This window comes from Hyperolius riggenbachi, chromosome 9 (genome assembly GCF_040937935.1).
Source record: "Hyperolius riggenbachi isolate aHypRig1 chromosome 9, aHypRig1.pri, whole genome shotgun sequence".
NCBI lineage: Eukaryota > Metazoa > Chordata > Amphibia > Anura > Hyperoliidae > Hyperolius > Hyperolius riggenbachi.
In genome coordinates, this window is record NC_090654.1 from 262,074,934 (window position 1) to 262,102,351 (window position 27,418).

Sequence of the window (27,418 nt, forward strand, 5' to 3'; positions counted from 1 at the left end):
TGCCCTTTTAAAAAGTCTGAGGTTAAAATACAGAAAAAAACAGATCCTCACCTAAAGAGAGGGAAGGCTCTGGGTCCTATAGAATCTTCCCGTTATCCGTCCGTTATCAGTCACGGTGTCCTCATTCCCCCGCGGGTGCGCGGGAGAGGGTGCTAGCGCATGCACACTGCAGAGAGGCCCGTCTTCGGAAGCCCAAATGCTTCAGAAGGCTCCCGAATGCCAGCCCAGCCAGGAAGAGAGCAGTCTACAACTCATGGGTTGTAGGCTGCTAATGGGGAACACGGACTGTGAGGAGCCTTGGAAGACTCTATAGGACCCAGAGCCTTCCTTCTCCTTAGGTGAGTATCGGTTTTGTTTTCACTTCAGACTCCCTTTAAACAAGATATTGGGTTAAGGTTAGGTGGTGGTGGTGGTGGGGGGGGGGGGGGGGGGGGGTAGGGTTAGGTTAATTGCCCACCAGTTTAAAGGTTAAGCACCACCGAGGGGGGAAGGTGGTTACCTCAGTGGTGTCTACCCCTTTCACCTCATGAGCTGGCGGCCACTTGCACTTTTATATTCTTTGGTGGCCCCTCTGCGGTTACCATGGTAACGGTGTATATCGCCGCCACAGGAAGCCGCTGTCCTGCTTCCTTCCTCCTTAGGAGCCGCGGGACGTGCTGCTGTTATAAAAGAGAGAGCATGGAGCAGAGGGGCCACCAAAGAATATAAAAGTGCAAGCGGCCGCCAGCTCTTAAGGTAACAGGAGCGGCGGAGGGAGGGGGCACTCAGGGCACTTATCCGGACTAACTATGCTAGCTACACAGGGCTAACTATACTAGCTACACAGGGCCGACTACACTAGCTACACAGGGCTAACTATACTAGCTACACAGGGCTAACTATGCTAGCTACACAGGGCTGACTACACTAGCTACACAGGGCTAACTACACTAGCTACACAGGGCTAACTATACTAGCTACACAGGGCTAACTATGCTATCTACACAGGGCCGACTACACTAGCTACACAGGGCTAACTATACTAGCTACACAGGGCTAACTACTAGCTACACAGGGCTGACTGTACTAGCTACACTGGGCTAACTATACTAGCTACACAGGGCCGACTACACTAGCTACACAGGGCTAACTATACTAGCTACACAGGGCTAACTATGCTAGCTACACAGGGCTGACTACACTAGCTACACAGGGCTAACTATACTAGCTACACAGGGCTAACTATACTAGCTACACAGGGCTAACTATACTAGCTACACAGGGCTAACTACTAGCTACACAGGGCTAACTATACTAGCTACACAGGGCCGACTACACTAGCTACACAGGGCTAACTATACTAGCTACACAGGGCTAACTATGCTAGCTACACAGGGCTGACTACACTAGCTACACAGGGCTAACTATACTAGCTACACAGGGCTAACTATACTAGCTACACAGGGCTAACTATACTAGCTACACAGGGCTAACTATGCTATCTACACAGGGCCGACTACACTAGCTACACAGGGCTAACTATACTAGCTACACAGGGCTAACTACTAGCTACACAGGGCTGACTGTACTAGCTACACTGGGCTAACGATACTAGCTACACTGGGTAACTATACTAGTGCAACTATACCTAGATACCCTACCTACTTACCTATACACCCCAGGGGGGCACCTGCCACTGCAAATTGGGGGGAATCTGCCACTAACTATGTCCCCTGTAGCCCCCCCCCCCCCCCCCCCTCCCTCCCGTGAAAAGTTTGGTCTGGATACCGGTCCCCAGACTGAAAAAGGTTGGGGACTCCTGCTCTAGTGGGTTCCAGCCCTTAGCAAATGCCACAGACTGAGAGGAGCATAAGGAAACTATAAACCTAAAAATGTCCACCGACTGCTTAGCCATTGTCCCCCTACCTCGCCCCCTTCCAGTCCCCCTTTTCCCCTTGCTTTGGCAATACCTGCATGAATCTTGGTCATGCCAATAAAGCTATCTTTGATTTGATATGGCCACCTTTACTGCAGAAATAAAAAAATCAGTCTATATTTCTTTTCATAGCAGTCTGTGCAAGTGGAAAGGAACACATTTCTCAAATTGTTGCAGCTCAGTAGCTCTGCCAGTTGTAGCTTTCACAGTCATCTGGCACAGCTACCCAGGATGCAATCTTCTCGCTGTGATTGCCTTTATATAACACACAGGAGGAGGAGGAGGGAGGTGGCTGCCTTCCTTGCGCTGCTTCCGCCATAATAAGGAAATAGGAGGAGATTGTGCAGCGCGAAGGGTAAAGTGTGTTATTACATTGTATCAATCACGCAATAGCAGAGGGAAGGGCAGAGACAAAGGGAGCTTCTTGCAGTGACGGCCGCACGTTGCTCCTCCCGTCCCCAGTGGAAGCTGCACCCAGCATGGATCTTCTTATCCACCTGCTGCTGCTCTGCTGCCTCGCCTACCTGCTAATACAGATCATCAGGCTTATTAAAGCTGATGGAGATTTAACTTTGCTGTGGGCAGAGCGCTTTGGCCACTCACCAGGTAACTATCAGACGCCACAGTGATCACATGACTCAGCCTGGTGTACATTGTATCAGTTCAGTCAAAATTAAATGAGAGAAGTCCTGGGGACTGCAGATTTTACTGTGCAAGGGGCTGAGAGGACACCTGAAGTGGGAGTTATATGGAGGCTGCCATATTGATTGCCTTTTAAACAATACACATTGCCTGGCATCTTGCTAATTTTTCTGTCTGCAGTAGTGTCTGAATCACATAATTGAAACAAGCAGGTGGGTAATTCAGTCTAATCTGCATGCCTGTGACTAATAAAGTATTAGAGGCACATGATCAGCGGGAAAGTCAGGCAATCTGCTTTGTTTAAAAGGAAATAAATATGGCAGCCTCCATATCCGTCTATGTTCAGGTGCCCTTAAAGCAGTAGGATCAGCCATACTTTGCCAGGGAAAAAACACATATATAAGTAGATAAATACTTGACCTACTTACATAACACATGTATTATACTGTCCACGTTTTGATTTCAGTGAATGTTATATAGTAAATTACGATAATTCTGGTCCTGGTGGGGGCCATGTCTTTTGCCCACAGTAAAGGCTAACTCGTGATGTCATTTCTGCTCTTTACTTTTTTCTTGTCTCCTCCAATCGCTGAGTCGCCTCAGCCTTGCTTGTAAACACAAGTGAGTAGGGGATTAGGTTTCAGATAAGAAGCTGGCAGGGAAATAAAGGGAAGAGGAGGAATAGATTATAGATAAAAAGAACCCCCAGCATGCAATTCTTTGGCACGACTACTAAAGGGCCAGTGCTCGTGATAACTCCAAATCATAACAGCAGAAAAAGTTTTGAAAGCAGATTTAGCATCTTTATCACTTAATACACTCAGACCAGTTGCTGTTGAAATTTGATTTTTATGGTGACAATACCGCTTTAAAGGACTACTGAAGTGAGAGGTATATGGAGGCTGCCATATTTATTTCCTTTTAAGCAATACTAGTTGCCTGGCTGTCCTGCTGATCCTCTGCCTCTAATACTTTTAGCTATAGACCCTGAACAAGCGTGCAGCAGATCAGGCGTTTGACATTGTCCGATCTGACCAGATTAGCTGCATGCTTGTTTCTGGTGTTATTCAGACACTATTGCAGCCAAAGAGACCAGCTGGGATGCCGGGCAACTGGTATTGTTTAAAAGGAAATAAATATAGCAGACTCTGTATACCTCTTCAGTTACCTTATTAAAGTGGACCTGAACTCAGAACTTCCTATCTTGCTATAAAAGATAAGCAACCTTAATAACCTTTAAAGAAAAACATTTCTTTGTTACAGCTGACACAAATCCTGCAATACATCTACAGTGTCTACTTCCTGCTTTCATGGAAGCAGACATAGAGTAAATATCCTGTGTTTACAAATTAGCTGCTTTGCAGAGATTCTTGAGCTGACAGATGAGAGATCAAATTATAGTTGTGATTAGTCAAATGTGGGGGGGAATTAAGCCAAACTCTCTGCATACAGGATGCATTTCTCTCTGTTTTCCTTCTCTACTGTGCAAGAGTTCAGGTCCACTTAAAAGTGTAAATACATTTGAGATCAATAATTGTATAGTTAGAACTAATCCTGAGGGAGGGACCATACCAGTGTCTGTGGAGAACATTGATGATTTTCTGTAGACCATTTAGCACTGGTTCACGCTGCAATAGCTTTTTAAAGGACAACTGAAGTGAGAAATATATGAAGGCTGCCATACTTATTTCCTTTTGTACAATACTGCTCATTCAAATACAGTTCCTTTCCTTAGGCCAAAACCATACAAACAGCAGTATGGTTTGGCTTTCAGCAATGTCTCCAAACAGACTTGTCAGGAGCTGAGCAGAACACATGCTCCTCCACCTCAATTCCCTTTGAGGGAATTGAGGTGGAGGAGCATGTGTTCTGCTCAGCTCCTGACAAGTCTGTTTGTAGACATTGCTGAAAGCCAAACCATACTGCTGTTTGTATGGTTTTGGCCTAAGGAAAGGAACTGTATTTGAATGAGCTGGACTGTTACTACTTCTATGGACTACAAAGCTGAAAGGAGAACTGTAGTGAGAGGGATATGGAGGCTGCCATATTTATTTCCTTTTAAGCAATACCAGTTGCCTGGCAGCCCTGAGGGCCCTTTTCCACCAGCGCGTTTGCGCTGGCTGAATCGCAAAGTCGCAAACCGCTAGCGATTTTACAATCGCTACGGTTTGCTTTTTAACATAGGAATCGCGGTAGGTCATTTCCACTACCGCGATTCGTTTTTGACGGGAACGCGAACGCGCGGCGGAGTGATATTTGCCGCGATTTTGCTATGCAGTGCATAGCATAGCAAAATCGCGGCCGCGAACGTCGGGGAATCGCCGGTAATTGCGATTCAGCAATCGCTAGCGTTCAGCGTGAACGCTAGCGACTGCAAGTGGAAAAGGGCCCTGATGGTCTATTTGCCTAAAGAAGTGTCTGAATCGCACCAGAAACAAGCATGCAGCTAATCTTGTCATATCTGTCTAAATTTGTCAAACACCTGATCTGCTGCATGCTTGTTCAGGGCCTATGGCTGAAAGTATTAGAGGCAGAGGATTAGCTGAATAGCCAGGCAACTGGTATTGCTTAAAAGGAAATAAATATGGCAGCCTCCATATACCTCTCACTACAGTTCTCCTTGAAGGATGAAGGCCCGAGAACTAATGGAGCAGCATGCCAGGACAGGGTTTTGAAGTATGTGCAGTGATTGAATCCAAGTAACACTAATCAAGGTTAAGTGAACCTTCTGGAATTGCGATCCCCTGACTCTGTGAGTGTGGTATTTCCAGTGGAGCGCAGTACTCTTTTAAGAAGATTTTGTACAATACTGGTTGCCTGGCAGCCCTGCTGGTGGTCTATTAGGATACAGCAGTGTCTGAATAATGCCAGAAACAAGCATGAAGCTGATCTGCTGCATGCTTATTCAGAATCTATGGCTAAAAGCATTAGAGACAGAGGATCAGCAGGATAGCCAGGTAACTGGTATTTCTTAAAAGGGAATTAATATGGCATCCTCCATATCCCTCTTGCTTCAGTTGCCCTTTCAAGGATACCCGAAGTGACATGTGACATGATGAGATAGACATGGGTATGTACAGTGCCTAGCACACAAATAACTATGCTGTGTTACTTTTTTCTCTTTCTCTGCCTGAAAGAGTTAAATATCAGATATGTAAGGGGCTGATTCAGTCCTGACTCAGACAGGATGTGACTACAGTGTGACCCTCACTGATAAGAAATTCTAACTATAAAACACTTTCATAGCAGAAAATGGTTTCTGAGAGCAGGAAAGGGATAAAAAGGGTCAATGGTTTGAATTACTTGCATTTCATTGACCGTCGCTAGTCCTGTATTTTATTTGGTTTTAAGGTTTGAACATTTAGGATTGATATTTGAATCAGATATAAGGTCACATTGACTACTGTTTTATTCAGCACCCACACAGAGATATGATGACCTATTGAACTTTTCATTACTCTCCTGCTATCAAATGTGTTTGCATAGCCATGCAGAATATTTATGACCTCTAATTGATTTTCAGAAAAGCTGACTGCAAAGACAAAGCGCTAGTTTATTAACCCAAGAGCCGAGCAACATGTCGGATTAGTGAGAACAATGCAGTTGGGGGTTGCTAAGGATCCGACATGTAAGATCTTTATGTGATATCGGCAGGCAACTGTACACACACTAGATGCAAGCTCAACTTTTGCACGAGGCAGTCTTTAGTTTTTTTCTAGCATGCAAAGCTGGTCTGAACTGAGAATGTGGTACTGATAACTGCACACAAAAGGTTCCTTCTTCCATTCATTCTTAAAGGGATGTTTATGGGGGCAAAAGTTGTATATGTTGTAAAGCTCCTTGCACACACTGGACTCAAAGCTAAAATGATGGCTTTAGCTGGGGTCACACTTTGTTTTGTTTTTTTTCTTTCCAGAGAGCAAATTTGGTGGTAGTGTTGTGTGGGTGACTGGGGCATCGAGTGGCATTGGCGAGGAATTATGTTACCAGCTAGCCAAGCTGGGCGCTCAGCTGGTCCTCTCCGCCCGACGTGACGATGAGCTACAGCGGGTGAAAAAGAAGTGTCTCGGTATGTATCATTCACTCCTTTCATGTCTTGACTACACTGTAAGGGCCGTTCACATCTGATAATTTTTGCTGGCGCTTTCGACAAAACGCTCAAGCGCTAGCGCTTTTTAAATACCCTATGGGCCCGTTCTCACTTGGGCGATTTATGTTAATCACCGGCTATTGACGCAAATCGCCAAACGCAAATTTGTATCCTGCACCATTTTCAGGCGATGGTGAAAAATCGCCAGGTGTGAATGGCGATTTTTTTTTTTCGAGTTAATCGCCAAAGATCACCAGAGCAAAACTCTAGCAAAAGCGCTAGCGTTTTGCAAGTGTGAATGGGGCCTCAGGGTATGTTCAGTTATGTTACAATAGCAAATATGCATTGTCACTTGTCAGCTCTCTGCCCATACAGCTCTATGGACATATTCGCAGGACTGCGTTGTAAGTGATCGCATTATTCTAACTCGCTGCATGCAGGCTTTGAATTAGGGCCTATTTCTACTACACGTGCATTCTAGATGCAGAAAAACTGACTCCAATATTTTTTATTTTTTATTTTTTTTAAATCATGTAGCTAGCCTAGCGCTAGTTACATGATAGCTGCTGAGCAGCGGCATCTCCCCCACCCCTCCGATCGCCTCCAGCGATCAGAGCAAGCAGGAAATCCTGTTCAGAACGGGATTTCCTGCTCGGCTTCCCCCGTCGCCATGGCGATGATCGTGATGACGTCATCGGGAGTCCTGATCCACCCCTCAGCGCTGCCTGGCATTGATTGGCCAGGCTGCGCACGGGGTCTGGGGGGGGGGGGGTTGGGCGCGGCGGGTAGCGGCAGATCAGCGCGGAGCGGCAGTGTCCGCATGGTACACACAGCTAGCAAAGTGCTAGCTGCGTGTAACAAAAAAAAAATTTGCAAATCGGCCCACCAGGGCCTGAGCGGTGTCCTGCGGCGGCATAGCCCCTGCTCAGCACGGGCTTACCGCCCAGGAGGTTAAATGGTTAAAGGACAATTGTATTGAGAGGGATATGGAGGCTGTCATATTACTTTCCTTTTAAACAACACCAGTTGCCTGGCACTCCTGCTGATCCTCTGCCTCTAATACGTTTAGCCATAGACTCTGAACAAGCATGCAGTAGATCGGGTGTTTCTGACATAATTGTCAGATGTGACAAGATTAGCTGCATGCTTGTTTCTGGTGTGATTCAGACACTACTGCAGTAAGATCGATCAGCAGGACAGCCAGGCAACTGGTGTTCAAAAAAGAAATAAATATGGCAGCCTCCATATCCCTCTCACTTCAGTTGTCCTTTAACATGAATAGGTTGACCACAATGGAAATCAGTTGAGAATTTGAATTTTCATTAAGTTTTGGGGCTTATTTAAGTAAATGTAATTCATTTAAACTTGGGCAACTTCTGCCCTATTTATTTGCTATCATGATTAATCATTTATAGATCAAGATCCACTCTGCCTACTCTATATTGACTCATGAGCAGGTTTGTTAGCCGGGTAGTAGATCTGGGACCCAGAACTGATTTCCCTTAGAGCCCATTGACCCTGGCAAACGCCAAACGCTGGTGATATTATCGCGGTAAAATTGCTGTATTCTCTTGCGATTTTTGAGAAATCGCTATTAGCGCTTTTTAGTATTATAATCGCAATCCCGCGTTTTGTGATTACCACTAATCACCAATTGTGGCAGTGAGATCACCGCCATATACCTAATATTGCGCTAGTGCTTTAGAAAATGCTATCGATTAGCGGTAATCGCCCCGGTAAGGGCCTGAGCCCACTAACGCAGTTGTCTGCTTCTGCCCACTTTTCAGCATCTGTAACATTGACGTGTAACTGAAAAGCTGATACAACTGCGTCAGTGGACTTTGGCCCTGAGAACGGGCCCCAAGGGCTGGTTCACACTGCAAGAGCGATTGTGAGTTTAAAAGCTCTTTCTAATGTAATCCTATGTGTGTGTTCACACTGGAGCGATGTGATTTTGTAAAAATCCCCCATAGCATTGCATTAGCAAGAGCTAATCACTAGCGCAGCCCTTGCAGTGTGAACCAGGCCTAAATCAACTGGCAATTCTGTTTTGGGCAAACTCTTGCTGCTGCTCCAGTTTCTCTTAATCTGCCTTTTATAATTCAGCTACAAAGTACTAAAATTCTTGTTTTTCTCTCTATTTGAATGCTATCCAGAGATCAGCAGCCTGAAGGACAATGATGTATTGGTTGTGCCACTTGACTTGACCAACATAAGTGAGCACAAGGCGGCCACAGACAAGGTGGTGGAACATTTTGGCAGGGTGAGGCTTCTCCGTTCTGTGTTCATTGTTGGTCCAGTACATGGTGGAGTCCTGGTCAGGGCAGTTTCTGGGCTACATAGCTCCCGGGAGGAGGGTGCCATGCATTCCTCCAGAAATCCCCCACACACTGTTGCAATGCAGAAGCCAGAGGTGCCGCCCAGTATTAGGTAGCCTTCAATATGGGTAGCCGGAGGTGCCCCTAGTATTAGGAATTGTGAGTAGCCAATTGTGACACCCAGTATAGCTACAGTATCTAGAAGATATACCTATAAAATAGCGCTGGAGATTGCCAGTAGTAGAATATTAGTAAAATTACCAGTATTAATTACTATATTTCTATTTTACTATGACCTAACCATACTCTCACACAGAACCCTCCCTCTAATTGTGCCCAGCCATTAACCAACATTTATCCCGCGCGCCCCCCCCTCCCCTCGGTGCCTAAACTTCACTACACCATGCCTAACGCTTTCCCACCCCGTGCTATTTATCGGGCATCATAATTACTGTTCATTGCTGCTATTCACTTCTGGCAGTGTCATTTTTAGCACCGCTTGTCGCAATTTATACCTGCTGTAGTCCAGAGGAGCCCCCGGTATTAATTAGCCAGGTGCACCCCCACCCCAGTTAAGGTTGCCAGAGGAGTCCCCAGTGTTAGGTAGGCCCAGAGAGCCCCTCCCCTGGTGTAGGTAGGCCCAGAGAGCCCCTCCCCTGGTGTAGGTAGGCCCAGAGAGCCCCTCCCCTGGTGTAGGTAGGCCCAGAGAGCCCCTCCCCTGGTGTAGGTAGGCCCAGAGAGCCCCTCCCCTGGTGTAGGTAGGCCCAGAGAGCCCCTCCCCTGGTGTAGGTAGGCCCAGAGATGAAGGAAGTTTTGGGGAGGGGGGCTCTTGCTTTAGGCATAGGAGGTGGAATCCAGAGAATACACAGTGGCCTTCAATCATCTGGCCCTGTAGATGCAGCTTGTACCTCTGTACTGTATGTTTCTGTCCACAGATTGACGTTCTGGTGAATAATGGCGGCCGATCTCAGCGCTCACTCTGTGTGGATACAGACCTGGATGTATATCGGGGGCTGATGGAAGTGAATTTTTTCGGCACCATTTCCCTGACGAAGCATGTTTTACCCCACATGATAGAACGGAAAAAAGGAAAGATTATCACTATTAGCAGTGTGACGGGTTTTATGGGAGTGCCCCTGTCTACAGGGTATGCGGCCAGCAAGCACGCTCTTCAGGTATGTAAGCCTTATGGCTTTTGTTTGTTTTAATTTTTTGGGACCAAGCAGTGTTATGGCACTGTTTTTTTTTTTACATAGAGTATCTTGATTGGCCAGTAATTATCTGTGGGAGTGGCTGTGAATGGGTTCCAAAAAATCTCCTAGGATGCTGGGAATATTACAAACTTGGACCTGGGAGTGCTCACCTCTGCAAAAACAACCAAAGCAATCTTTGCTACCTGTTTAGAGGAAAGCATATCCTACGAGGGTGATTATTTACTGTATGCCAATGGAACAATAGAACCTTGCTGTAGATTAAATCGCTTTCAAAGTGGACCTGAACTCTTGTACAGGACAGAAGGAAAACAGAGATAAATGCACCCTGTATGTATTTAGATAGTTCAGCCTGTCTAATTCCCCCTCATCTGTGACTAAGCACAAGTTGTAATTTTATTTCTCAGCTGTCAGCTGACTGCCACGGCAGAGCAGCTAAATTGTAAACTTAGGATGTTAACCCTATGCCTGCTTACATGAAAGCAGGAAGTGGACACACTGCAGATTTATTGCAGGATTTGTATCAACTGTAACAAACATTTCCTTGAGGCTACTTACACACCAGGACGTTGCATTTAGGGGACGTTATAGGACACATAACGTGCCCCTAACTCATCGCCTGGTGCTCTCTGATGTGGACGTCAGAGTGAGCCGCGTTGTGCAGCTCACTCTGGCGTCCGTGATGCGTACTCTTGGACGCATGCGGCATCACGTGGTCCCGCCCGGCCAATCGCCGCACAGAGTGGTCACTCCAGGAAGTAAACACTGCACGTCACACCGTGCAGTGAATATTAATTAGCCATGTGCCTGGCTGCTCTCCACTCCTCCCCAACACTACTGAGCATATGCTCACAGTCTAACGCGGCTTAGCCGCGCATAACTCACAGCATGCAGCACTCTCAACGGATGTGCTGCATTACAACGTAACGCAACGTGGGCACTGTGAACAGCCCATTGATTTTTCATTACTGTGCGGTGGGGCTGCGTTACAGGCTGCTCTAACGTGCGCCTGTAACGTCTCACTGTGAAAGCAGCCTAAAGGTTATTATGCTGTTGCTTATCTTTTAGAGCTGAGAGGATGTTCTGAGTTCAGGTCCGCTTTAAACATATCTGCTAATGACTTCTTGATTCCTACAAGCCTGATCAATAGACTTCAGACTTGAATGACAACTGGTCCAAGCTGATCAGGCTTGGTGGTAAATGTTTGTTTAAAGGGGAACTTCAGCCTAAACAAAACATACTGTCATTAAGTTACATTAGTTATGTAAATTAGAATAGATAGGTAATATAATCTCTTACCCACCCCATTTTAAAAGAACAGGCAAATGTTTGTGATTTATGGGGGCTGCCATCTTTTTGGTTGAAAGGAGGTGACAGGGAGCATGAGACACAGTTCCAACTGTCCTGTGTCCTGATAACCCCTCCCAGCTGCGTGTGCCAGGCTTCAAATGTCAAATTCAAAATGTGTAAAAAAAAAATAAAAAAAAAAAAATGCACCAAAACAGCAGAACGAGAACAACATCCTCAGAAATCCCATCATGGTTTGCACAGCATTAGGGGAAAAATGCCCGGGCAGTTTTTTTCTGTGCAGCTAAAAATGAGGTTTGTATAAGAGGAAAAAAAGTTCTGATGCTGTGAAACAGTCAAAGAAACACCAAGCCTTTCCAGTGCTGCTGAGTCAATTTTTAGTCTGGAGTTTCACTTTAACAAGATGGGAGATAAATTACTATTCCCCAATCAGTCCAACTGGGGAGTGACCAGTTTCTTGCTGGATGAGTTATCCACCCATGTAGGACTACCTTAAAGAGAAACTCTAACCAAGAATTGAACTGCATTCCAATCAGTAGCTGACACCCCCTTTTACATGAGAAATCTATTCCTTTTCACAAACGGATCGTCAGGGGGTTCTGTATGGCAGATATTGTGGTAAAACCCCTCCCACAGGAAACTGAGGACCATGGTACTCCTGGCAGTTTCCTGTCTGTGAACCTTGTTGCATTGTGGGAAATAGCTGTTTACAGCTGTTTCCAACTGCCAAAAAAGCAAGCAGCAGCAGCTACTTCCAGTGACATCACCTGCCAGCAGTAAAAATGTCATGTGATGAATGTAAAACGGGGAGAGGAAAGATTTTTACAATGAGCAAACACTGACTAAATCATTTATACATAATTATTTTAAAAATCAAGCACTTTTTTATTACATTATATTCACTGGAGTTCCTCTTTAAGGACGTATTAGTTGTTGTTGTTGTTGTTATTATTATTCAGCAGTATTGCTTGTGTCCACCTCTTACACCCCCCCCCCACTGTGCCATTGTTGCACTCTTATACCCTGGCATGCCCCCTGTGTAGCTGGAACAGGTGCAATGTGTGTGAGGCATGCTTGGTAATGTGGGCTCCGTCTTAGGCCGCAATACAATATGCAGCTATAGTGGCGGTGAATGTGTAATTTTGGTGCCAGAGTTAGATATAGTACAGCCAAACTCTGGACAGCGGCGTAGGGAGTTTTGTGCAGCATATTAATCCTTAAAGTGGACCTGAACTCTTGCATAGGATAAGGCAGAAGGAAAAAACAGAAATGCAAAAACAGAAATGCACCCTGTATGTATTTAGAGAGTTTAGCCTGTCTAATTCCCTCTCATCTGTGTCTAATCACAAGTTGTAATTTGAACTCTCCCCGTGTCACATGACTGCTATGGCAGTGATGGAAGATAAGCTTGTTTGAAAGCAGAGGCTGTTAACAATATTTCTGCTTCCAAGAATCAAAGTGGAAACACTGCAGAATTATTTTAGGATTTGTATCAGCTGTAACAAATGTTTTGTGTTTAATGGTTATTATGCTGTTGCATATGTCTTTTAGAGCAGAGAGGACGTTCTGAGTTCAGGTCCGCATTGTTAGGGACTCAAATATAGCTGAGTGCCATTAGGCTGTGGCAGATCAGTGATCGGAAATATATACTCAGCTATAGTATAGCTAAGCGCTAGAGATTAGTTTTGGCGCCATGATTCTGCTACGGCGGGTGTCTAATTTAGAATGTGGGGCTTGCCTAACTATAGCTGAGCACCATTTGGCTGTGTCAGTTTGATCGGGAATGGTTGCTTGGCTATTCTGTATCTCTGTAGTGGTGAGAGGAACGCAGAGTTATGCGGTGCACGGCACGCTATAGTATGGCTGAGTGCCGGGACTTAGTTTTGGTGCCGGGGTTCAGCTACAGCAGGTGCCAAGTAGCAGTCGGTGCTAGAAGTGTAGCCAGACACTGGTGGAGTTACTAGTTAGTGTTAGGCATAGGTTGGAGGGGGGTTAATGTGAGGGATAGGTTACGAAAGGTGATAGTAGAATATCGGTAATGCGTTTAAATCCTTAAATGCTTTTTTTTAAATGTATGCCGTTTCGCACGCAGAGAGACAACCCAGGACTTTTAGACAATGTGGGCCCCAGTAAAGAGGGTGGTGGGCAGGTGTGCAGTCACTTGAGGGGTGAGGGGGCTGGCCAGGAACACGCCACATGGAAGGAAAGGGGTTGGCTGGCACTTACTTTTTTTTTTTTTTTTAACTAGACTTGCTTAGTAGATAGATAGATAGATAGATAGATAGATAGATAGATAGATAGATAGATAGCATTAGTCAGCAGAATGGTCCAGAGGTACTGCCCCTGGCTGTGAAGCATGAGGTCATGACTTTGACTCCCCAGAAAAAAAAATGTATTTTTATAGGCTGATCAGATTGTGTGCTCTCTTGTATCAATAGGGTTTTTTCAACAGTCTCCGAGTAGAACTTGGATGTTACCCAGGAATAACCGTCAGCAACATCTGCCCGGGACCTGTGCAGTCAAAAATTGTGGAAAATGCATTTACTGAACAGGCAAATAAGGTACGGCATTATCATACGACACAGAACTATGCAATAAATGGGAAGCTGAAATGGCAAAAGTTCATACATAACAAGGGCTAAGGCTCAGTTCCCACTTAAAGGGATACTTAAGTGTAGCAAACAAAGGCAGTTTTACTTACCTGAGGCTTCTTCTGGCCTCCTGCAGATGTGCCCACGCCAGTGCTTTGCGATCCTCCGCAGCCAAGTTTCGGTGATTGAGTCTGTCTCGACCACTGCACATGCACGGCCCTGGCCGCACGTGTCCTCGTTCGGGCTCCAGGCGCGTCCTGCGCAATAGAGATTTTCTTGTACTGTGCAGCATGCTCCTGGCACCGGGGGCGAGGACGCTGGCAGCAATAGCATGGACTTGATTGACAGTGGCGCAGGCGCAGTAGAGGACGATTTCGAGGCCGGCCTCTGCACCGGTGGGGACCCCAGGCCGGTGGCTGACAGCGGAGGTGTGGCGTGGGACATATCAGCTGCAAGGGGCTAGAGGAAGTCCTGGGCAAGTAGAGGGAGGGGGGGGGGGGGGGGGGAGTTTTTTCTTTCTTCAAGAATCCCTTTAAATACAGCCCATTTTCTGCAGTGAATAAGCAGATATGTTGGCGAATGCTTTGCTATTCATAGGATCTGTTTATACATACCTGTTCCCTGTCCCTGTACAAGTTCCCTGTCTTCATTGTCGTGAGAGTAATGCAAGATTATGCAGTGCCGATAATTATGGCAAAGTACATGTCATAATAGCAAACGTCCAATGCCGCAGACACATACTGGCTCATGCTGTGGACAGTGACTGTGCATCTGCTGTCACAAATCCGTTAGTGTCTACCTACCCTTACTGAAACGCAGCAGAAAAGGACATGATGAATCCTACTTTCAGCCTTACAGAGGGACCTGTAACCAGGGCTCTGGAGTCGGGAGTCGAAACAATTTTGGGTACCTGGAGTCAGTCAGTGGTTTCATAAAATGAGAAGTCTGATGATTTTTGTACCGACTCCACAGCCCTGCCTGTAACCAAGGATTGAACGTCATCCCAATCAGTAGCTGATACCACCGTTCCCATGGGAAATCATTATCTTTTTCTTGAATAGATAATCAGGGGGGTCTTTATGACTGATACTGGGGTGAAACCCCTCCCACAGTGTGATGTTATGACCTAGGCACAAAGCATTGTGGGAAATAACAGCTGTTTCTAACTGCCAAGAGGTCAAAAAAGTGAAAGTGGGCCATAGCGATCCACTGGAGCTGCGGTTTTGGAGGCTACCTGATCCGCTCAGCCCCTGGATCAGGTAGTCTAGTTTTTTTTGGGTTTTTTTTTTTTCATTTCATGAGCCCACTTCGGGCTCTCTTTAAAGCACACCTGAACTGAGAGGGATATAGAGTATGCCATATTTATTCCTTTTAAACAAAACCAGTTGCCTGGTCATCCTGCTGATCTATGGCCTACAATACTTTTAGCCACGAACCTGAAAGGATTCTGAAGCCAAATATAAAAAAAAAAAACAGAAATTTAGCTAAGGAGAGGGAAGGCTCTTGGTCCTATAGAGCATTCCCGTTCCTCTCCTTCTCCCCTCGTTCCCCCGCAGGCGCCTCCATTTTAATCTCCCGATGCGGGAGGCTTCAGCAGTCTTCGGGGGCCTGAGTGTTCTCGAAGACCTCCAAAGCCCACCCGTGGCAGAACAGCAGTCTCTGACCCATGGGTCGGAGACTGCTAACTGGGGAGCCAGCGCAGGAAAGATGGGACAAGGAGAGGCGCGGGAAGGCTCTATAGGACTCAGAGCCTTCCCTCTCCTTAGGTTAGTATCTTTTTTATGTTTGGCTTCAGACTCCCTTTAGAGACCCTGAAGCCTCTTAAAAATCCTTTTTTTATTACACAATCCTGTTTAACACATTAGCCCAACCTAAACCGCCGCAGCTCTGCCTCTCCATGTGTCTGTCAGCCCGGATCGCCGCCTCTCCTCTGCCCCTCTCAGTCTTCCTTCATTGAGAGGGGTGGGGGAGAGGCGGAGATCCACCGCTGATAGATTGTGCATGAAGGCAGAGCTGCGGCTCATAGATCTGCCTCTCACGGAAGAGTAGAGGGCAGCAAAATCCACGACCAAAAAAGTTGTGGATTTTGCGGGGGAGATGGGGGGGGGGGGGGGATTTAGAAAATTACTCCTGTGTTCCATGTAAACCTATGTGCTCCGATGCAGCGGTTTAGGTAGGGCTAATGTGTTAAACAGGATTGTGTAATAATAATAAAAAGGATTTTTGAGAGGCCTCAGTCTCTTTAAAGGGACTCCGAGCAGTGCAGAAACTATGGAAAGATCCATATCATTTTAAAACTCTTTCTCCTCTTTCCAATGATATATAAACCACCACCCTACGTCTTTTAGTTTTCGCTATTTTCGCGATTGAAATTGCCACGGCTGCAATTTCAATCGCGAAAATATAGAAAACTGAAAGACGTAGAGCGATGATTTAGGTGTCGCCAGAAAGAGATGAAAGAGAGCTTTAAAATGATATCCATCTTTCCATAGTTACTTGTATTACACAGGACGACACTTTCCCCAGTGTCAGCAGCTCCATTCAGCAGAAAAAGTCGCCCTGTGTAATACAATGTAACTATGGAAAGATGGATATCATTTTAAAGCTCTCTTTCTCCTCTTTCTGGCGACACCTAAATCATCACCCTACGCCTTTTAGTTTTCTCTATTTTCGCGATTGAAATCGCAGCCGCGGCAATTTCAATCGCGAAAATAGCGAAAACTAAAAGGCGTAGGGCGGTGGTTTATATATCATTGGAAAGAGGAGAAAGAGAGTTTTAAAATGATATGCATCTTTCCATAGTTTCTGCACTGCTCAGAGTCCCTTTAAGGAATATGAAACTTCATGTTTGACCATTTAAAAAAAAAAGTGTATCTTGATTTTTGGATTGCATATGGATTTTTTTTTTTCTGTAGAGATACCTATTGTCATGTGTTGATGTGTTTCATATGATGGACAAGGCACACATAATAACCTCCCCTCTTGCCGTGGTATGTTGCAGTCTCTGGGACCTACAGCAGATCAGACCTACAAGATGCCTACAGAGCGCTGCTCTCGCCTGATTTTGGTTACTGCAGCAAATGACCTCAAGGAAACCTGGATTTCAGACCAGCCAATTTTATTAGTATGTTACCTTTGGCAGTACATGCCTACATGGGCATGGTGGATAACTGAAAAAATTGGCCAGAAGAGAATAGAAAGCTTTAAAAAAGGACTGGTATGTTATTATTGTATATATTTTTTGTAGTCCTCATGTACCCTGTACTTCTAAAACTTAAAGAGAACCTGAGGTGTCACAAAGGTAAAGATGTAAATACTTAAAGTGACTCCGAGCTCATAAAAAAAATGAAAGTTGTACTCACCTGGGGCTTTCTCCAGCCCAGTGCTGGTCAGGAGGTCCCACGACGGCGTCCTGGCTCCTCTCCTTCTCCCCGCTCCGGAATGGCTGACAGGCCGCAGCCCGGGCGACACTCGCCCGAGTGTCGGGCTGCTCCTTCCGCGTATGACGCGGATTACGTCACACGCCGGCCGCCTCGTGTCATCACTGCGGCCGGCGTGGCAGTACGGCGCATGCGCACTTTAATCGCGCATGCGCAGTACTTTCACGCCAGCCGCCGTGATGACGCGAGGCGGCCGGCGTGTGACGTAATCCGCGTCATACGCGGAAGGAGCAGCCCGACACTCGGGCGAGTGTCGCCCGGGCTGCGGCCTGTCAGCCATTCCGGAGCGGGGAGAAGGAGAGGAGCCAGGACGCCGTCGTGGGACCTCCTGACCAGCACTGGGCTGGAGAAAGCCCCAGGTGAGTACAACTTTCATTTTTTTTATAAGCTCGGAGTCACTTTAAGGTAAGGGAAGCCTGAGGCTTCCCATGCTATCTTCCGTTCCCCCCACCCCTTCTGGGACGTGGGTACAGCCACTCAAGCGGCTCCGGCTTACTGTGCAGGCATTTTCGCACAGGCACTGTATGGCCACGCTTGTGCCTGAAGAGTAACCAGGCCGCAAACCAATTACCGATCAAGCCCTTTTTCTGCTTTCTTCTGGGGTCTGTTCTTGGCAACAGGGAACCAGAGGACGCCATGGGAAGCCTCTATTGAATCCAGAGGCTTCCCCTTCTTAGGTAAGTACCATGTTTCCCCGAAACTAAGACAGTGTCTTATACAAATTTTTGATCCAAATGTTCTGCTAGGTCTTATTTTCAGTGGATGTTTTAGATTTCTATGAACACACAAGTTCCTGTGTTGTGTCCTCCTGCCTTCCCCACTGTGCCACCTCTTCCTCTGCTGGATCCACCTCTTGAGTGCCCGTGTCCCCCTTGTACCTTTAGTGTCCTCTATTTCCTAAACTCCTGTGTCCCATGTAAACCTATGTCCTCCTCGTGTCCCATGTCCTCCGATGTCCCCCTGCATCCTCCTCTTACCCTTATCTCCATGTCGTGCTGTCAGTCATGTCCTGCGATGTCCCCCTAATCCTCTTCTTTTCCCCAGCTCCATGCTGCTGTGTCCCCGATCTTCAGCCTATGTGGAAGAAGTATGACAACTTGTGTTTCTGCTGGAGCCCATGATCTTGTAGGCAGGATCATGGCTTTATTGGGCCAATGACTGCACTTGCTGAGTAGCAGCGAGTGCAGTGATTGGTCCAATAATGGAGCTATTGTCCTGCCTGTGAGACCATCAGCTCCAGTAGAAACACAAGTTGCCGTACTTTTTCCCCTCCTTGCCGTTTGGGGCTTACTTTTGGGGTAGGGTTTATATTTCGAGCATGCTCCTAATTCCTGCTAGGGCTTACTTTCAGGGCATGTTATAATTTCAGGAAAAGAGAGTATTTACTTTTTTTAACTTGCCATCCTGGGTACGCTTTTTAAGGGATCACAGTTGGGTCCATGGAAACGCCCATGGTTTCCTGCAGGCTATTTTTCTTCTTTAATGTGCGTCATCGGACAGTCACATGATGGCAGCTGACTCATGGCAACAAGTGCGGAAAAGTAGTGAGAACAGCAAGTTTTGGGGGTTTTCTTTTCACCGCGTGCGGGAACTGCATTAAAGTGTACCCAAGATAATATGATGAGATAGATATGTATGTACAGTGCCAAACCTATTAAAGGACAACTGAAGTGAGAGGGATATGGAGGCTGCCATATTTCCATCTAAGCAATGCCAGTTGCCAGGCTCTCCTGCTGATCCTCTGCCTCTAATACTATTAGCCATAGCCTCTGAACAAGCATGCAGCAGATCAGGTGTTTCTGACATTGTCAGATCTGACAAGACTAGCTGCATGCTTGTTTCTGGTGTTATTCAGATACTACTGCAGAGAAATAGACCAGCAGGGCTGCCAGGCAACTGGTATTGATTAAAACGAAATAAATATGGCAGCCTCCGTATACCTCTTACTTCAGTTCCCCTTTAATAACCAGGCTGTTTCTTTCTTTCTCTTTTTTTTTTTTTTTTTTTTTTTTATCTGGAGTTAACCTTCAGGCATGCAAGTGACAGTTTCTCTCTTGTTGGATTATAGGGTAGCCCTCACTGCTAAGGAATTGCATCCATAAAAGTTTTTCCTACAGAGAAGAGCTTTTGACTGACTGTAGGCAATAGATTAATAAAAAAAGTCAATAGTTCATGTATTTTAGCTCTAGGACACTTAATAGACTGCCATTGAGACAAGACAATTAAACATTAAATGTACTTAGTAAATGCTTATGCCTAATACACACAATGAGATTTTCTTGCAGATTTACTGCCAGATCGACTATTTCCACCATGTCCGATGTGTTTTCCAATCTATTTTCGTTCACTTCTATGGAAAATGAATCGGAAATGAGATTGGACATGCTGGAAATAGTTGATCTGGCAGTAAATCTGCAAGAAAATCTCATTGGCTATCATTCATAAAGCATTCCCGCATGCGGAAATGCTTAAAACAGCTGACTTTACCGAGCACTGAGCAAAATGTGTATTCATAAAGGCTGTTTCCGCATGCGAAGCGGACTTGCCCGAGCAGAGCGATAAATTACCGCATTGTGCGGTGATTCTATGCGGAAATGTAACAAAATGTAAAGTCATAAAAACTAACACAAGCGGTATGCGGACGTTATTACCGCTCTCCTGGCTGTGGCGATAAGCTTGCGGAGTACATGTAAGTGAATGGGACAGACCTCCCAAGCAGCAGCAGAGAGAACACCGCATGGAGGGACTCGGCCAGCTTCTCCTGTTTCTGCATGCCTACCACCAGCCTGTTCCAGAAAAACTCCGCACTTGTACCGCAACAGGCAACATTTTTATGAGTGACCACCCAGAAGTGTAAAATACTGACAGCGGTGTTTTCCCGCACGGACTTTTGTTACCGACAACACTTTCATGAATGATCGCCATTGTGTGTATTAGGTATTAAACATAAGATATAAACATGGGATACCTAAACAAAAAGTAATTTTTTAGAGTAGGGTTTTTTTTTTCTGGTTTGACTTGGACAAAAATCTCCTTTTTTTTTTTTTTTACCAAACTAACGATGTAACTGAGTATACAGTGGATACAATTTTGGTTCACATCAGTTTATTTTCACCCACGGTTTACTTTAAATATATCCCACCCCATGGACGAACATGGGCTGTCACATCTGGTGCCTGTGTCTGCCACTGTAGTGTGCATGCGCAGTAGAGCAGAGAGGGAGGGAGAATTGAAAGAAAAAAAGAGGGCCTATAGTATATACGACGTAGCGTCGCTTAAGGTGAACGAAACACACGTTTTAGCACTCGGGGCATCTCAATAGCACATTTAATGTGGCTCATTAACCTCCTGAGCATTACGCCGCTCAGGATGTTTTGTAACTTTTTGCCCGATAGCAAAATAATTTGGGCAAATGGCTTTAAATCCATTAGCTAGCACTAGGCTAGCTAGTAAATGTTTGGCACCCCCCGATCCCCCGTTTATACATGATCCAGCGATCGGCGCAGCCTCCCCAGACAGCTTCGGTATTCATTATGGGGAGGATCGCACATGACGTCATGTCTGGAGCTGTGATGGGAGGCTGCGCGATTGCTGGATCCAGGGGGGGGTAATGTATAAACGGGAGTTCGGGGGGGGGGGGGATCCAGGGGTGCTGACACTTTTACTAGCTAGCCTAGTGCTAGCTAATGCATTTACAGTCATTTAGGGAAATAATTTCATTAAGGGGGACTCATGGGGCCATAGAAGTGGTATGCCCGACACAGTGTCGGGCATACCGCTAAGGAGGTTAGTAGAAAAAAAAAAAACCTTGAGGCTAGATTCCCAGTGGGTCGTTGCATTTTGATGCCACGTTAAAGTCGCACCGCAAACTTACAACGCAACCCGCCCAAAAAGTGGCAACGCAGCGTTACCGTCACATACAGCAGATACAGTAAAAAATACAGGCAATGAAAAGTATGCTTCCAAGTCATTACTGAGCATGTGCAAACAGTCTAACGCAGCTAATAACGTGTATAACGCACTGCATGCAGTACTTTTACTTAACGTGCAGCATTAGACACTAACGCAACGTGTGCACTGTGAACAGGTCATTGATTTTTCATTGCAGTGAGTTATTCTGCGTTAAATGCGGTTTTAACGTGCGACTTTAACGTCCCACTGTGAACTCAGCCTCAGTCTTTTTGTTTTTACATTTAAAAGTTTAGTAGAGGGCTTTATTAGCCTACTACCGTGGTCTTCCCGACCACAAAAGTTTCAGGCAGATAAGGACTTAAAGAGACTCCGTAACAAAAATTGCAACCTTTTTTTTTTATCATCCTACAAGTTCAAAAAGCTATTCTAATGTGTTCTGGCTTACTGCAGCACTTTATACTATCACTGTCTCTGTAATAAATCAACTTATCTCTCTCTTGTCAGCCTGTGTCTGGAAGGCTGCCAAGTTCTTCAGTGTTGTGGTTCTGCTATGAACTCCCCCTTCCAGGCCCCTGTATGCACACTGCCTGTGTGTTATTTAGGATTAGAGCAGCTTCTCTCTTCTCTCTTATCTTTTACAAGCTGGATAAATCGTCCTCTGAGCTGGCTGGGCTTTCACATACTGAAGAATTACAGACAAGGGCAAAGCTGTTTGCAGGAAGAAACAAGCAGCCTGAAACCTCAGTGCATGAGAACAGGGGGAAAGAAACACACAAATAATCTCTTGAGATTCAAAAGGAAGGCTGTATACAGCCTGCTTGTGTATGAATGTATTTTCTATGTGTGGACATACTGTACATCAACCTACTTCCTGTTTTGGTGGCCATTTTGTTTGTTTATAAACAAACTTTTTAAAACTGTTTTTAACCACTTTTAATGCAGCGAGGAGCGGCGAAATTGTGTCAGAGGATAATAGATGTCCCCTAACGCACTGGTATGTTTACTTTTGTGCGATTTTTAACAATACAGATTCTCTTTAAAGAGACACTGAAGCGGAAAAAAAAATTATGATTATTTGTATGTGTAGTACAGCTAAGAAATAAAACATTAGGAGCAGAGACAGAAGTCTAAAATTGTTTCCAGTACAGGAAAAGTTAAGAAACTCCAATTGTTATCTATGCAAAAGAGCCATTGAGCTCCATGACTTTCAAAGTTGCAGAGAGCTCTGTCTTTTGAAGCTTGTTATCACAATTGTCAGTCAGTGTATCTTCTTCTTTTTCTCTGCAGAGGACAGGTCAAAAGTTCACTGGCCTGCTCTGTAAAATAATTTAGAATGCTGAGTAGTGTGTAAACTGCAAATATTAGAGAGTGGTGCAATGTTATAAAAAAACACTATATAACTGAAAATAAAAATGAGAATATTTTCTTTGCTACTAATGTATTTTATTTTTTTTTTTGCTTCGGTGTCTACCCACTTAAAGAGACTCTGAAGCGAGAATAAATCTCGCTTCAGAGCTCATAAATAGCAGGGGCACGTGTGCCCCTGCTAAAACGCTGCTATCCCGCGGCTAAACGGGGGTCCCTTCACCCCCAACCCACCCCCCGCAAAAGTGTGTCGTGAAAAAGTCGCTGGCTGTCTCTTCCTGGAGGCAGGGCTAACGGCTGCAGCCCTGCCTCCAGTCGCGTCTGTCAGCGGCGCATCGCCGCCTCTCCCCCGCCCCTCTCAGTGAAGGAAGACTGAGAGGGGCGGGGGAGAGGCGGAGATACGCGCTGACAGACGCGTGTGGGGCAGGGCTGCGGCGGTTAGCCCTGCCCCAACCAGGAAGCGCTCCCCCGGTGTATCGAGGGGGATTTGGGGGTGAAGGGACCCCCGTTAAGCCGCGCTATAGAGGCGTTTTAGCAGGGGCACACATGCCCCTGCTATTTATGAGGTCTGAAGCGAGATTTATTCTCGCTTCAGACTCTCTTTAACGACCGCCTAACGCCGATAGGCGGTGGCTGGTCGTTAGTCGTTTTACATGGAGCGGCCTTTCCATGTCAGTTCACGGAGGGTGTCTCCGTGAACAGCCTGCGAGCCTCCGATTGCGGCTCGCAGGCTAAATGTAAACACGCGGGGAAGAAATCCCTGCTGTTTACATCATACGGCGCTGCTGCGCAGCAGCGCCGTAAAGGAGATCGGCGATCCCCGGCCTCTGATTGGGGAAGTACGCATCACCGTCCTGTGCCTGCCAGGGGAGGGAGGGAAAGAGAGGGAGCCTCGATATCGCTGCGGAGGGGGGCTTTGATGAGCTCCCGCAACACAAAGATAGCTGGTGGCAATCAGATCCCCCTAGTGGGGAAAAAAAGGGGGGGGGGGAAGTCTGGTCTCCCTGGCTGAAACACAATCTGTGCTGTGGGCTGGAGAGCCCATTCAGCACAGATCACAGCAAATGAGCCCGGTCCTTAAGTGCTTGAGTCATTTTTTTGCACACATTAGCAGAGCAAACAAAATGCCTTCATGGGGGGGGGGGGGGGGGGGGGGGGTAGGTAGGTAGGTTGGTTAAGGAGGTTGAGTGGACAATTTGCTTCACAGTTTAAAGATGTCACAAATGCCATCTTCACACCTTCCCTTGTGGCTGGATAGGTGGCTGGATAGTGTAATGGTTAAGGGCTCTGCCTCTGACACAGGAGACCTGGGTTTGAATCTCGGCTCTGCCTGTTCAGTAAGCCAGCACCTATTCAGTAGGAGACCTTGGGCAAGACTCCCTAACGATGCTACTGCCTATAGAGCGCGTCCGAGTGGCTGCAGCTCTGGCGTTTTTAAGTCTGCCAGGAGAAAAGCGCGATATAAATGTTCTGTGTTTGTTTGTTCCCTTGTACAAAAAATGGGTAGCTAGATAAAAGGGGGGGGGGACATGTCGGCTCCTATAGTTATTGGAGACCAGGAAAAAAAAAGTGGTGCTTAGTCCCCTTTTAATGTAATGGGCCTAATGGCTAGTGTTCTATAAATTGCAAATGCTATTTTTGTTTCATGTACAATATGCAGAGTTGTTTGGTAATAATGAAAAAAATGCTAGGTTCTCTTTAAGTGTAGTTCTCTGTGGCGGCCGTGATGTCACCAGCTAGCTGTGCTATTTTTACTCTTATTTGTGACTGTGGCATTTAATGTCTTTTTCTTTCTATTCCAGGATGCAGATTCTTGGTACTTTACTAAAAAGACTTCCTAACAGACGTCTCTATGAGCAGACAATCCGCAGGGCTATTTCTAGCATTGTCACCACAGGAAGCTGCAGAAGGCAGTGTGATTACTGGATAGCACAGTATAGGATATGGATTTCCTGCTCAGCTATACCTGAATGATGCTACAGTGTTCCTAATCATGTAATGCAAGCATTCCCATGTGCCAGTCTTCATAACCCTAGAAAGTGGCCTGTACCATGAGCATCCGGTCAATTTTACGCTTGCAGTGTCTACTAAGGGATAACTTTTTAAAGGGTACCTGAGATGGAGGATCATAAAGAAAAGATACAAACCTTGGGCTTCCTCCAGCCCCCTCCATCCTGATCGCTGCTACGCTGTCCTCTTCTGCCTGTCTGTTTGCCCGCAAATGGCCCTGGAAAATCCACTAGTTCGTGTGTGCGCAGAATGCTCCCGCCAATGGGAGCAAGACAGAGGAGCGTGTGTGGCCAGGCCATGCATGCGCAGTTAGCCCCAGCCCGGAGGACTTTCTGGGGCCAATTGTGGGCAAACAAACAGGCAGAAGAGGACGGTGTGGGAGCGATCGGGCTGAAGGAAGCAACAGGTATCTTCTGTCTTTTATCTATCTCCAATTTCAGGTTCCCTTTAAAGTGCCTAATAAAAGTACAGTTTCCCGAACGATCGACTAGATCGTTGATTGGATTAGTACAGCAGGAGACATGGCAGCACTTTCATACAGAGGCTGTACCCGAATGATTTATCTACATGGATGTGCAGAGCTCCAGAAACTGGACAAATTACACAACTAGCACTCAAACTGGTATAACAAGCACTGCAGAGCGCTTTTTTGTTGTTGTTGCAATTTTAATGCAGGTTAATGGGAACGTGTTTTAAATACAAATATGGGTTAAAAAGCACTCTTCAGTGTGTTTCTGCCTTTACAAGGGGCTTCTGCATGTGAAAGGATGAACTTCTAGCTTCTACCATCTGTTATACCTGCCCTGATGTAGACGACTCTGTACTACTTCAAGTTTAATAATGCAATGTTTTATAGAAATTTCAAATAAACTATATCAAAGCATTTATCCCTTGTTTCCCGTTTCTAGTATTCTCCATGCTAAGAGATCACATGGTACATCACACGACCGGGCACAGGAACAAGACCTACACCACCAAAGGAATTACTGCCCAACTTTTAGGGCTCTCAGACTGCAAGGAGTTTTACTACAAAACACAATGTGATTGCCCCTGATTGCACTTTGCAAGGAAAGTTGCAGGAACCCTTTCATGCTAATGCAATCTGATTATGATCAGAATTTTGCATGATTGCAACCGTCCTGCATACTGCATTTCTCCTTGTATACCTTGCATCCAGTAAAAAACACACAAAAAAAATCTCGTATAGTTCACCAGATTTTGAGTTAGTAGTTTGCAGCACAACACAGTCCTAAGGACCACAAGGAGAAAATCACATGAAATGCAGCATTCAGGATGTGTGTAACCAGCCAAAATCAGATTGCAATTGGATCACCCTAGTATAAAAGGAGTCCTGCGATTTGATTTTATTATTATTTTGCTGATGTACTTGGGCCAACCCCCCACCCCCACCCCCCCACTGTAGTGTGGATCGGGGGTTGGCCCTAGAGCTGTGCAGCCGCACTCGCGGCTATGCGAACTGCGCAGCTGCGGCCAGATGAAGCGGCCATTTTAGGAGAGGCAGGAGAGCCTGACCCGGGCCGTTGGGTCGGGAGCCAGCCCGGGGGGGCTAATGAGCGGGAGGACCCGGCGGATCGGCGCGGACGGCGTCCTCCGTGCCTTAAAAGATAATGCAGTTGATTAACTTTTTTTTGCTAATTTGGCCTCGTAAGTCCTTTAAAGGAGTTGTCAGGCAAAATGTAAAAAAATGAGGTTTACTCTGGGCTTACTCCAGCCCCTTGCAGCCGACTGTCCCATGCCAACCACTCCGCTCTTCTCCTAGTTCTGCGCCTGCGGAGTGTGCCATTTGACCATGATTGACAGCGGCGCTTCTCGCAGGCGCAGTAACCCCGCGGTCTGCCTCTGCACTGTGCGGAGAGCCCGGGAGTGGGACAGTCGGCTGCAAGGGGCTGGAGAAAGTCCCAGGTGAGTAAACCTCATATTTTACATTTTGCCTGATTCTTTCTTTAACCTCCGCCCGACACTGTGTCGGGCATACCGCCTGCTGTCCCCAGGAATCCCCCATTATAATTGTAAGCGATCGGATAGTTTTAATATCTTCAGCTAGCACTAGGCTAGCTAGCAGTGGTGGCTGGCATCCTTAGATTACATTTTGATCGCCGCTAAATACATTACCCCCTGGATCCAGCGATCGCTGCAGCCTCCATGCACATCTCCGGTCCTCTCTATGGGGAGGATCGGGTCTGCGCATTACGTCACCGACGTCCTGTTCGATCCTCCCCATAGAGAAGAGTGGAGCTGTCCGGAGAGGCTGCAGCGATCGCAGGATCCAGGGGGATAATGTATTTAGCGTCGATCGGGGGGGATCAAATGTAATGTAAGGACGCCGACCACCACTGCTAGCTAGCCTAGTGCTAGCTGAAGATATTAAAACTATCCGATAGCTTAAAATTATAATAGGAGACTCCTGGCTGCAAACCCTCCGGCATGCGTAACGCCCAGGAGGTTAAGGACCCACAGTGATCACATGGTTAGGAGCCAATGAAATCAGCACCTCATGGAGCTTTGCTGTCATAGCGACGGCAGGACGAGTGGGCTGCAGCGGCGGGTCTGTGTGGTTCACTAACTAAAATCAACATCCTAGCAGGTAAAACAGGT

The 27,418-nt window shown here is 46.3% G+C and overlaps 1 protein-coding gene across 1 annotated transcript; it reads left to right on the forward strand.

The window, feature by feature from the left end:
* The first annotated feature begins 2,278 nt into the window (after positions 1-2,278).
* On the forward strand, positions 2,279-25,689 carry DHRS7 (dehydrogenase/reductase 7). Its single transcript, XM_068252153.1, has 7 exons — positions 2,279-2,521; positions 6,474-6,626; positions 8,804-8,910; positions 9,901-10,140; positions 13,923-14,045; positions 17,077-17,292; positions 24,595-25,689. Exons 1-7 carry the CDS (start codon positions 2,395-2,397, stop codon positions 24,631-24,633), a joined length of 1,005 nt encoding a protein of 334 aa, XP_068108254.1. The 5' UTR covers positions 2,279-2,394; the 3' UTR covers positions 24,634-25,689.
* Positions 25,690-27,418: the final 1,729 nt, after the last annotated feature.

Coding starts and splice junctions, on each gene's coding strand:
- DHRS7 (XM_068252153.1), top strand. CDS start 2,395: ATGGATCTTCTTATCCACCTGCTGCTGCTCTGCTGCCTCGCCTACCTG. Junction 6,627..8,803: donor GGTGAAAAAGAAGTGTCTCG/GTATGTATCATT, acceptor AATGCTATCCAG/AGATCAGCAGCCTGAAGGAC. Junction 17,293..24,594: donor AAAGCTTTAAAAAAGGACTG/GTATGTTATTAT, acceptor TTTCTATTCCAG/GATGCAGATTCTTGGTACTT.